This window comes from Grammomys surdaster, unplaced genomic scaffold (assembly GCF_004785775.1).
Source record: "Grammomys surdaster isolate TR1022 unplaced genomic scaffold, NIH_TR_1.0 194, whole genome shotgun sequence".
NCBI lineage: Eukaryota > Metazoa > Chordata > Mammalia > Rodentia > Muridae > Grammomys > Grammomys surdaster.
The window spans coordinates 11,559,902-11,572,273 of record NW_021604639.1 but is presented as its reverse complement, the minus strand read 5'-3'; the positions used below and the strand labels follow the sequence as shown (position 1 = coordinate 11,572,273).

The 12,372-nt window shown below is 44.6% G+C and overlaps 1 protein-coding gene across 4 annotated transcripts in view; it reads right to left on the bottom strand.

The window, feature by feature from the left end:
• Positions 1-724: 724 nt before the first annotated feature.
• Fbh1 (F-box DNA helicase 1) overlaps positions 725-12,372 on the bottom strand; it is a 39,034-nt gene continuing 27,386 nt past the window's right edge. For 3 of the 4 annotated variants that reach the window (XM_028769872.1, XM_028769873.1, XM_028769870.1), the window contains exons 14-21: positions 10,943-11,042; positions 10,719-10,840; positions 9,001-9,076; positions 8,386-8,583; positions 7,780-7,905; positions 6,445-6,551; positions 1,819-1,950; positions 725-1,183 (exon numbers count right to left, since the gene is read on the bottom strand). In XM_028769872.1, coding sequence (XP_028625705.1) covers positions 1,013-1,183; positions 1,819-1,950; positions 6,445-6,551; positions 7,780-7,905; positions 8,386-8,583; positions 9,001-9,076; positions 10,719-10,840; positions 10,943-11,042 — 1,032 coding nt within the window. In that variant the 3' untranslated portion in view covers positions 725-1,012. Of the gene's footprint in view, positions 1,184-1,771; positions 1,951-6,444; positions 6,552-7,779; positions 7,906-8,385; positions 8,584-9,000; positions 9,077-10,718; positions 10,841-10,942; positions 11,043-12,372 lie in introns of all 4 variants that reach the window. The other variant, XM_028769871.1, reaches the window with a different exon arrangement.

Sequence of the window (12,372 nt, the reverse complement as noted above, 5' to 3'; positions counted from 1 at the left end):
ACATGAGCTCAAATCTCTGACTCTGGAGATCTGGAGTGGCTTAAAAATGAGGTGATGCCAATGGTGGTCATCTGAGAACTATCTGTAAGGTGATCCACGGGGTAGCCCATCAGCCATCAAATCCTGCTGACATTCTAACTCTAGCCTTTACCTTCTCTGACTTCCTTAAAATACCATCCAACTCTAACTGGAGTGAGCCCTAAGATCTGATGCTGCAAGACATTGGACACTGCTTGGCCTGACTTGAGGCTAGCATGGTCAGTTCTTTGGGCGACGCCATGTGCTTTTATCCACCACGCACACCAGCATCAGGAATTGCTAATCTCAAACAGAGGGACGATGTACACAGCCATGCTCTGGTATACTTGCTGGTGGTTTCTGTAAGAACTTATCTTTCACACAGGAGCCACCCCATACCCCCGGGTACAGTAATGAAGGAACAATTTCCCATCCCCCCTCAGTGACACCCTGTCCTCCTCTCACTGACTACTGACCATACCTTTCCTGCAAGTGTTTTTAATCTCCAGCTGTACCAGCGGGAAATTCAGAGAGCCAGCTATTGTCACGATGTACATGTCTTCTGAACATGATGCCACTTTCCTGTTTATTCCATGAACACTAAATAACGAAGACACACTATGGCTTGCTCATGTGTCACCCCTCAGCATGAAAATCACATGAACAGAGACAGGAGGAGAAAGCTTAAAAATGACAGGACTGAAGCTAGACTTCACGATGGCACGCCACTGGGCCATGCCTGTTTAATTGAAACCTTGTAATAAAAGTTTAAATACATAAAATGATTTTTTATCAAAAGAACTTCTTCCACTTCCCTGACCTGATGCATGTGGAGGACAGGCAAGTGGGAACTGGCTATCTGTAAGGAACAGAGAAATGGCAGGTCCAACTCTGGTTGGTATCTTCCTCCTCAGAGATGCTGTGATTGAACTCAGAGTCTCCTGTGAGCAGGAATACAGCCAGAATAGCTGCTTCAGCACGTGGAGTCACAGCCTCAGAAGACGAGGAAGAGCAGGGCCTCATGCCTGGGCAGCACTATGTCTTCCACAGTGCGTTCCATGGCACGCACCTGCTCTGGGGAGGCAGTCAGGAATGCCAAAGGCCCGATCCGCTGTTCTGCACATGAGTGGCAGAGGTAGCCACCCTTGTTTTCCTTCCTGTTGCTCTACAAAGATGGATAAGAAAAAGAGGTAAGGGGACAATCTAAGGATAAAGATTTTCCACCAAAAAGTGCTGAATTACTGTTGTGTCTGCTAACACGCTGATGCACTGTGGCTGTGATGTTCACACTCCTGTGCAAACCCACCAATTATCCCTACACAGCACTATCATCTAGAGTCAACTCCATCACCATCCTTAAGAGGAGTAACACAATCATCCCTCATCCCGTCAAGAGATACAGAACTGGGGATGGAGCTACTGCTGAGTGCTGGAATCCATGACTAGCACACTCAGTTTCTAGCACCAAAGAATAAGAAAGGGATAAAGAGCAAAGAAACACTGAACCAGGCTCTCCAGGCAAACGGCTCCCCTCTGAAGTGCCCCCCCCCAAAGTGTCTCATCATAACTGCATTTCCCATGCTGCCAGTCTTTAGCACACCCAGGAAGTATCTGTCATTCAACCTGACTCCATCGTAGACAAAACGGCAGGCCTCCTATCTGCCATGCTTCCATATAAAAAACTCTCAGGGAAGCATTACACAAACTCCTCCATTGCCTTCCTCTCCAGAACCTAGACAGGCACAAAACTCACAAGTAATAAAACGGGTTTCAGCGACTTAAATCCTCTAGTGAACGTACGTAAGTGATAGGCAGTTTCTTCATGGTAAGGATGGTGTCCACAGGGATGGCGTTATTGCACTGACCCACACAGCAGTGGACCACTCCTGTTTTCAAAACGTTACTTGTCAGCTCTGCTTGCAAGAAATACTCCTGTGAAGGAGAAAGACAAAAAGATGAACGACAATACTGATGCCTTCTGTTTGAAACCCCCACCAGCCGAGGACCTTCCCCACCATCAGACAGCCAACAGAGAGCCACTGTCTTCTTTCCTCACTTTCTAATGCTCCTGACTCAATGCCATTGCCAAGAAACAACACTCAAGACAGTCTAACTGGCTTTTTGGTAACATTGCTAGGTTTTTATAAAACAGACTGATAAGACATGAAAAAGTAAGTACCATTTAAAATGACGTTTCAGGACTATTTTTGGATTCACAGTCCCTATCCAGAACTGCAACATTATTATTTTGAGATAGAGTCTCACTGTGCAGTCCAGGGTGGGGTTGAACTCTCAATCCCCTGCCTCTCCCTTCCAAGGGCTAAAACTGTAGGTACACTTAGGAGATTTATCTACAGAAATTAGAAACCAGGTGAGCTGAAACTCAGAACTGGAAGAAACAGTTGCCTCATTGAAGAAATAGTTCAGTTACAGCACTTTCCGACAGTATCCAAGGCCTCGTTCAACCCCAGCACCAAAGTCCAAACCGACCCAGCATACTTGTGTGCCAGCAGCTTGCAGCCTTTCTATCTGCACACTGTCACCATAAAGAGGAAATACCACAGCACATGAGAGGCTTAGAGCCTGGCATACGGCGAGCAAGCACGCAAACAGAGCATTAACCATCGCAGTGTAGGTGCCACCAGGCCAGGGCCCTTCATCTCAGGTTGGGTGGCTCCAGAGGAGTTCTGTACAGTATAGACACTCTAGCAGACTGCACATGTGCTCTGACCACTAAAGTGTGACTCCACAGCTGCTAGTTAACTACTAGTTAACTTATGGAAATTTTCACTATCTGTGGCCCCTATTTTGACTCTCTCACTCACGGGACTTTTCTATGTGTTACAGAAAAATAGAAGAAACAGAAGCACTGTGATAGTCTTCACTGTCAGGTTGACTGAAACAGAACCTAATCACTACAAATTAGTGAAGCATACTGTTGGGTGTGTCTGTGAGGGTAATTCTAGAGACAATCAGATCCTGCAGGTTCTAATCAAATAGATGGATCCATACTGTAGCATTCCTGGGGGTGGTCTAAAGGAAGAGGTGGGAACCAGCTGGAGCAAGCAAGTCATATCTAGGTCTTGACCTTGCCCTGACCTTCTCTGCTACCTTACTAACAAGATGTGACTTATTCTGTGGCAATAGACCTTTCCCACTGTGGTGAACTCTCTGAACTGTGAGCCGAAACACAACCACCTTTCTGTAATTAGTGTATGTTAAGCATTCAATGAAGCAACAACAAATCTGACACAAACACTCCAGTTCCAACTGAGTACCAATAACTGACAGCCCAAACTCCTTAAGTTACAGAGTCTTGTCAAGTCCTCCCAGAGCAGCTGCACAAATCCGTGGTGTCTTTTTGACATACAAGAACATTATTAGTAGACACTTGCTGACAGCTTTGGTTCCCTTCTAAGCTATCCATTCCTCCAGGGCCAAGCTCTCTCACCCACTAAGCTCCCGCTCTAGCCTGCATGTCGTCTTTTCTCAACTTTACTTACTGTCTCCAGATTTCCACAAGGTAAAGTCCTATCTAACTCACAGTGTGAAATGACTAGTCTGCTCCCTAAGACTTCTATTGGGAAGTCTTCTATTCTATCATATGCCAGAGCGGTCTGTTAAAGGTCCAGCCACTGAGGTAACAGGAATTCTATGAGGAAAACACACATGACAAGTTATAGAAGAGACTGACGGCATGACTCGGTGGTTAAGAGCACTTGCTGTGTCATCACAGGACATTTAGGATCCCAGCCGCCACATGACAAGATGGGGATCCTGCAAGCGCCTGTAACTCCAACACTGAGGGAGTCAGTGCCCTCTTTGGACCTCTGCACAAGGACAGGCCCCCGAAGCCCCATAAATGCACCCACACTAGCACACACAGATAAAGAACTGTGTAACAGGAACTACTTGCAGTGAGACTGCTACTCTGCAATCGTGTGGGGTACTGGCTGCGAGTCAGCAAACTGCAAGTGGGCAAAATCCAGACCCAGGTCTGTTCTGTAAACCAAGTTCCCTAGAAGACAGACAGACTCATGCATAAAGTGGCTGACCCACGGCTGCTCTTGTGGCTCACAGCAGCGCTAAGTTGCTTCTCAAAGAACATGTGGCCAGCAAAACACAAACTATTTACTGTCTGATACTTTACAGAAAATGTGCTGAGGTGACCCAGGTGCCACAGGAAATGTGAATTCAGATTAAGAAAAAAGGCTTGGGTTCTGAGTTCTGATGAGAGGGCTGTCATACGCAGTGAGAGACAGGTCAAGGCTGGCTTTAGAAAATATACAGCTGATTCAAACTCCACAGAAAGACTCATGGCCAAATAAGCCCATCTCAGAGGCTAAAAGGAAAAGACAATGGGGAATAGAAGGTAAAAGTCTGACTAAAATGAAAGCTAGTCAAATGTGGTCCTGTGCCAAAGGCTTTTGCATACCTGTTCTATTGCTATTTTAAGGCAAGAACAAACTTTTTTTTTTTAAGATTTATTTATTTATTTATTTATTTATTTATTTATTTATTTATTTTACGTACATGAGTGCCTTATCTGCATGTACAACTACATGCCCGAAGAGAGCATCAGATCACACTATAGATAGTTCTGACTCACCATGTGGTTCCTGGGGATTGAACTCAGGTGCACAGGAAGAGCAGTCAGTGGTCTTAACCACTGAGCCATCTCTCCAGCCCCTGCTTTGTTGTTATTTAAGACAGGGTCTTACTATATTCAACAGGCTGGTGCAGAGCCATCCTCCTACCTCAGTTTTCTGCATACAAGAACTATAGACACACATCACTATGTTCAACTTATAATTGTGTTGTGATAAGTCATATAAAAGATGTACTTGTAGAGGCTCTCTCTTTCTAAGCTCTGACATTCTTTCCCCAAACATGTGAAAGAAATTCTCTTTGTCCACCTTTTAATCTAGACACAGCTTATATGACAGGGGTTTCTCCTTTCCACCAATGTAATTCTAGTACCTAGAAGGCGATTGGTGCACATAAGAGACCCAGTCAGTACTCAACTGTGAGTATCTGGGGTCTTTTCTACCACTATTAAGAACTCTGGGACTTTGAATGTCCCTCAGTAAAAAATGGTAACTGTCTCATCTAAGTGTTGGTGAGGTTCAAAGCTGTAAGTATTTAGACTCTGGAGCATAAATTGCATTGTTGCCTTGAATGAAGGTATAGTACAGGTAAATGGGCTTTCTGTACAGTCTTACACTGTGGGATCAAAAAGTGTCTTGGGTAATTCTAGGTTTATTTATTTTACAGAATCCCGAGTCATTTTGGAAGACAGAACCTCAGTGAAAAAATGCCTTTACTAGCTGGGCCTGTGGTACACTTCCTTGATTGATGACTGACGTACAAGACGCAGTTCACTGTGGGTGTTGTCACGCTGGCCTGGTGGAGGAAGCCGGAAAGCAGCTCCTCCACAGCTTCTGCAGTAGCTCCTGCTCCATGGTCCTGCCCTGACTTTCTTCAGTGATGGACTATGGTGTGGAAGGATAAGCTGAAATAAGCCCAGTCCACCCCAAGCTGGTTTTGTCATGGTGTTTTATCACCCTGACAGAGACACTAAAGGAGAAAGCACTTCCCACAGCTTTCACAATTACAGTTTAAACTTCCAACTGAAATATCTTTGGTTCAGGGAAAGATGCACACTAGTAACTGTTAATACAAACTCAAGGTTGTAAGACTGAACTTGTTTATACTTATGCCTGTGAAAAGCAGGACAGGGAAGATAAGGAAGACAAGGAGAGAAAGTTGTTTACGGAGGGCAAAGGTTGGGAATTACAGAAAAGACTGAGTATGAACCAGCTCACTTTCTCAGTCTTCACATGGGACTTGGCCCCAGTGCCTGAAGACTCATGTTCCCCAGAAGGGTGAATTCTTTTTGGAAAGCCTACTGCTAGAAGCAGCTGCCATTTCAGAAGAAGCAGAAGGGAGAAGTGTAGTTACAGAAAACAAACTTGCCAGTTTTCCCACAGGATACGTGAATTAGCTGAGCAAATGCAGAGTTAAGAAATATATGAAAACCACCGACATTTTAAACAAATCTATACAGTCTGGCCCAAACTCACATTCTCTTATCACTTGTTAGAACCTACCTACTCTAGTGACCTTGTCTCTGTACATTTAAGGAGCCATTCCTTTCCACCCAGCATTTTTTTTCCACCCAGCCGTTTTGTTTTTGTGAAACAGGGTTTCTCTAACAAGCCCTGGCTATCCTGGAACTCTCTATGTGGCCCAGGCTGGCCTGGAATTCACAGAGATCAGTCTGCCTCTGCCCTGAGTGCCTGAGACTAAAGGCGTGCACTACCACAGTGGACTGTCTTAGGGGACTCTTTAGGCCTACTGTTGATCCCACAAACCATGTGTGGTTCAAACACAAGAAAAGTAACTCCTGTTCCCCAGTCCTCTTACCCCAGCCAGAGTCAGGATGTTCTCCAGTGATTTGGTCATTATGAGCCGCTTCTTGGCACGAGTAACAGCAACATACAGTAAATTCCATTCATCCTCAGAAAACGACTCTAAAGAAAGGAGAACAAACAATCAAAAGCCTGCCCGCAAAACTCATTTGTCATCCAAATGCTTATATCTCCCCACTAGCTTCCTTACAAACCTCTCAACGTTTCCTTGCTGTGTATACAAAGTTTTCCTACAAACTCCAAATTGAAAAAAAAAAAAAACAAGTAAAACCCTCAATAACTAATTACAGAAAATACTTGTTTCTTCTTAGTCTTGCTACTGTAAATCTTAGAGCTGTGTTAACTACTCAAATATCTGCCATGAACCCACAGGATATTAACATGTCCAATGGAGCCAATGGATACTAATGTTTATTGTTCCCCTTTCTTCTTGTCTGTGAGGCAGATGGTAAGTCTGAGGTTTACAGAGGATATGTCACTCACCATGACCCCACTACTAATCACAGGCTGGAGCTGAACTGAGGTCTGTGCTCCTCCCACTCTCCCACTTTCCTACAGTGTCTGTCTGGATGAGTTCACTCTGATGCTGCCTCACAGCATAGGAAGATAACACACTTATACAACCACCTCACACCTATCACTTCCAAGTCTCAATACCTAGCAAACTAGATGAGTCAATCTATAAACAGACTAGAAGCTATTGAGCTGTATGTACACTCTGAATGGATGGACTATGCAAGGTGTAAGCCATATTGCAACACAGCAGGTGTCCAAAAAAAGTTGTAAATATTAAGAGAGCTTTTTGGTTTGTAACTTCAGATGCTTTTATTTTGTGATTTAAAATCAAAACAAAAGCATCACTGTACAGAGACTTTAACAATGAGCCTCAAGAATTCACTGAAACCAGAAATTGATAAACAGGCACTCTGCAGGCTGAGATACAGCATCAGAACATTCAGGACTCTCTTTTCAACCCCGAGCACTGTAAACAGTAACTAACACACAGGTTTTTGTATTGGTAAGTAAGCGATTGTTTTGAGTTTGCATGAGGCTAGGACACCTAGTATATGATGATGCAAAGTCCAAAGCTGACTGGCAGTTGTGTTCACAGGGATGTCGTGACTTAATACCTATTAGCCACCTGAAAGAAAGACCCTGCCAAGGCCTGAATTCTCTAAAACCACAGTATTAAAAATCAGACGTTTAGGACTAGGGATTGTAATTTGTTCTAGAACAGGAGGCCACTTTATCCCATCTAAACCAAAGCAGTCACCTCCCAGCTACAAAGCAGAAGCATCCCAGGAGCTCTGTACCATCCCAGTGTCCTTACCAACTCTGAAGTGAGGAAGCTGGGCAAGATTATGCCTGGCACAAGGCACTTTCACGAAATCATCCAAAACATGCACAGTGTCAAACTCTAACCCTTTGGCTTTGTGCACGGTGCCCAAAATGTACTCTAAAAAACAAACACGGCAAGTTAGACGGGAGCCCCACAGGAAAAGAACCAAGAGGAGACAAAGCATCCTTGCAGGGCTGGCCCAGCATAGGAAAAGGGGACAGGGAGAAGGGCTGAGAAAGTAAAAAATTAGTCACAGAAATACCTAAAAGTATGCCACTCAAGTCTGCCCAAAGTAACTGTACCACACCCCATGCTCACTTTACACATAGAAGATGGCTGTGCAGCTTGTCCAAAGTTACACAATGGCAGAGCTAGGTCTAGAAAATTCTATTCCAGTGACTTGAAAGTGGAACAGACATAAAAAGCACCAGTGGGAAAAGACCTGCTCGGCCTCCTTACTTATTATGTAACATGGTGCTGGGGATGAAGATCGGGCCTTTCTCTTAGAGCACGGCTCTGCCAGCCACAGATGCAGAGATACTGCAAGAGACCATCTACTCCTCCTCTTGGAGGGAGGGCAAAAGCCACTTTCCTTACCTGCAAAATCCAAATCTTCTATGTGGCATCTCTCTATCCTTTCTACCAGTTCTGGAATCCTGATATTGTATTTTTCAACTACGGCGATCTTGGCTTCCAGCTCCTTGTCCTCTGCAGCAGTCACATACCTCTTGAAGCCACTGAAGCCTTCTTTATGCACCCATCTTCTGATGAACCTGTCTTTAATGATGAGGTCTCCTAAGGAGGAAACACATCAGGTGAAATGATCACTCACTGTATTCCATGATCAAATCAGTACAGTGGCCTCTTTGTCCTCTATTATAATAGAGTATCACAAGCCATATGCTTAAGAATCTCATCAATTTCACAGAGATTTGAACAGTTCAGTCCAAGGAGGAAAAGTACCAGATAGAAGTGATAGAGTGTACAGCTGCCCAGACAGGCAGAAGAATGCAAGGGAAGTGGCTGAGGACCAACACTGGCAACTAATGAGACCACTGAGGAGGAGCTGGAGGTACCTGTCAGTACTTCTAAACACAGGCCCCAGAAGGGAGAAGAGCAAATCCAGTTTCCCAGAGGAAGAAGACTCTGACTCAGGCCCAGCCCCGCCCCCTGAACCCTGGCTGAGTGCTGCTTTCCCAAGCCAGTACTCACGTTTCCTCCGCTCTTCCTCTGGCTGAAGAAGGGTCCAAATGTCAATGATTCTGTCCAATCCAAACGATTTAATCCCCTGAAAAACATTTTCCAGTGGAATTTTTGTTTTGTTTGCTTTTCGTTAAAATAAAACAAATCCAGAGATGAGATCGTGAAATGAGATGATTTCTTAGAAACAGATCTCAAATATGGCCACAGCACACAGAGAGAAAGCACAGAGCAGCAAGCTGTTGCCTCAAACTCTATCAATGCCTTAGAAAGGAAAGCCCACACTGTATACTGTTTTGTCATCAATACAAAGGCAAGCTCAGTGTGCCTTTCATACTGCACAATGTCTAGAGCATGGACACAGCTGATAACAGAGCTGGCAGGCAAGCTACTCATCGCTGTTTCTTATGATAAACAACTAGAGTGTCTGTTTCTTATGATAAACAACTAGAGTGTCTGTTTCTTATGATAAACAACTAGAGTGTCTGTTGGCCTGGTCTCTGCAGGAGACCCTAACGGAGCTAGCTCTTTCCTGGGCCTGGTCTCTGTACTCTTTATGTGCATGAAGTTTATTTACATTATCAACAACTCTTGAAGGAAAGGTCCTGACTGGGCCATGGGTTTGTCCCTGTTCTACCTAAGAAGCTCCTTCTGGGTACTGACTGTGACTCTAGCACTCACAGAGACCCATGCCTAGCGCAGGAGACAGCTGTGACAAGGGCTCCATTCCTAACGAGTTCTCTTTTGGTGAGGGTCATGGATCTAACACTAACAGTGTACACTGTAATTTACATCAAGTGTGTGGTTTAGCGCCATGACACATGTCACAAGTAGCCATGGTTGTAGAAGAGGAAGAATAACACAATCCATTTCCAACATGGATGATATTCCAAAATTACTATCATCGTTCAACCATAAAAATGGCTAAATTCTGACTACTAGCTGAAATATGAAAAGCATCAGTACAATGCCCAAATAAACTGACATGCTGAGTGAAAAATAACAGTACTTTTATGTATACCATAACAGCAGTTATGCAAACATACACACTTACAAGGACAAAGACAAAAATAACTAGCAAAATTTTTAGGAAATACTGGAATTATATGTGATTTTTTCCCCTTTTGGTGCCCAAATTTCTATGTAATATCTACTTTAAAACAAAAGAAAAAGATATTTTATGATTTAATATTTTACTGAGTACTTAACACATAGTAGGCCCTCAGAAATATTTTTCCAGAGACATCCTTTAACCATGTAACTTCCAAGTTAATACAGCACAAACGTCGTTTCATTTTAGCTGTCGATGAGACAGGCAGAGGCATGGCAGTGTTTTATGTGGAGATGGAGAGGAGGCACGTAGAGGCGACCTGTCCCCGTCACACACCTTAGCTATGGAGCCGGAGTGAGAGCCAGGCAGTCAACGCTACGTTTCAGGTAACTGTGCTTACACTAACAGTCAACAACACTCACAAGACCCCTGGGGGCCAGACGCCTCCCTGCACAGTCACATATAAGCAGAGTTCTTTCATCCTGGGGCTCACTCCACAGGATCGTTTCACTAGCACAATCAGAGTGTCTTGTCACAATGTGGCCCAGGGAGAAGAATTCAAAACCCAGAGAGTTTCTTCTGTAGGAAACCCTAATGGAGCTAGCTCTTTCCTGGGCCTGGTCTCTGTACTCTTTATGTGCATGAAATTTATTTACGTTATCAACAAATTTACTCTTACCCCGATCAAATGTATCCTTGCAGGTGACTCTCCTTCTGTTACCCGGACAGCCTCATCAAACACATTGGCATTGGTCCTGGACAGCAGAGCCACTTGTCCCTTTACATCACCTCTTATGCCACCTTGAGAAGAAAGCACAAAGTCCATGCAAATCAATGTATAGACCACAAGTAGCTTTGGTGAGGAAAAAAAAAAAAAGGCAGAAGTGCAACGGAAAGCCTTACTCTGATGGTTCCCTCCAACCAACGTCTTCTTCCTGACTCTCTTGCAGACATCCAAAATGGTAGCTCCCACATAGGCTATTTCCACACCAAATCTAAAACTCTGTTGGAGAAACAACACAACAAATGCATTTAGTCACCTGCCAAGAGATATGTGAGCTCACTTCTGTCACTGTCAATCCCTCCTGGGAAAAGGACTCGGGATGTCTAAAGACACTTGGACACAAACAGGAGCCTGACAAGTCAAAATTGCTGTTCCTATAACAGCAGCGTTTTCTCCTTTTAAAGACTCACTTTTGCCGGGCGGTGGTGGCGCACGCCTTTAATCCCAGCACTTGGGAGGCAGGGACAGGCGGATTTCTGAGTTCAAGGCCAGCCTGGTCTACAGAGTGAGTTCCAGGACAGCCAGGGCTACACAGAGAAACCCTGTCTCGAAAAACCAAAAAAACCAAAAAAAACAAAAACAACAACAAAAAAAAAAGACTCACTTTTGTTATTCTTAATTAGAGGTCTGTGTGTGTGTGTGTATGTACACATGCATGCATGCGTGTTAACACAGTGTCATCCACAGAAGACAACTGCAGTCGGCCCTCTTAGCACTGGGGTTGCAGGTGGCTGTGACCTAACAGGGGCGCTGGAATTGGAACTGGGCTTCCCTGCAAGAGCACCAAGCACTCTTCACCTCTGAGCCATCTTTCTAGCCCCACTCTCACGGTTTTCTACCTTGGAACCCTAGAACTGTCTCTCACCCAGGTCCCCCCAACACACACACACACACACACACACACACACACACACACGCACACATACCATTTCCCTTTCTTACCATTGTCTCCAGCTTCACTTGACACTGAACTGCTTGTCTCACCTATGTGACCTCTAGCTTCTGTTCTGTCAATTCTGTCTCCCTCTGCCAGATTAATCTTGCCTTCTCAAAGAAGAAATGCCCTGCTCCAAGGACCCTCCACTCTCTGGACAGTGCTTCTCTGCAACGATCCTCTAACAGAAACTGCTAACTTTTTAAAGAAAATCTCCCCTCACCCCTTCTCAAGTCACATCTTGTGGGTTTTAAATTATGCAAAGGTAAAGAGAGGGCAGAGATTTTACCCTTGCCTCCTTAGAGCTCTTCCAACATCAATTTATCACCTCTGTTTGTTACATGAGAATTTTTAGGCTGGGGATCCAGAGTACACATAGGGCACAGAGTGCCTGTTTGACAAGCACAGGCCTTGGTTTCAACTCCCAATAGAACAAAAGGCAAAACCAAAACACTTTAAGTGAGGTATGATGGTACATGGCCATAATCCTTAGTAGTCAAGAGGTTGAGGCTGGAGGACTGTGGGCTCAAGGCCAGCCTGAGACAGACAGACAGACAGACAGACACACACACACACACACACACACACACACACACACACACACACACACACACA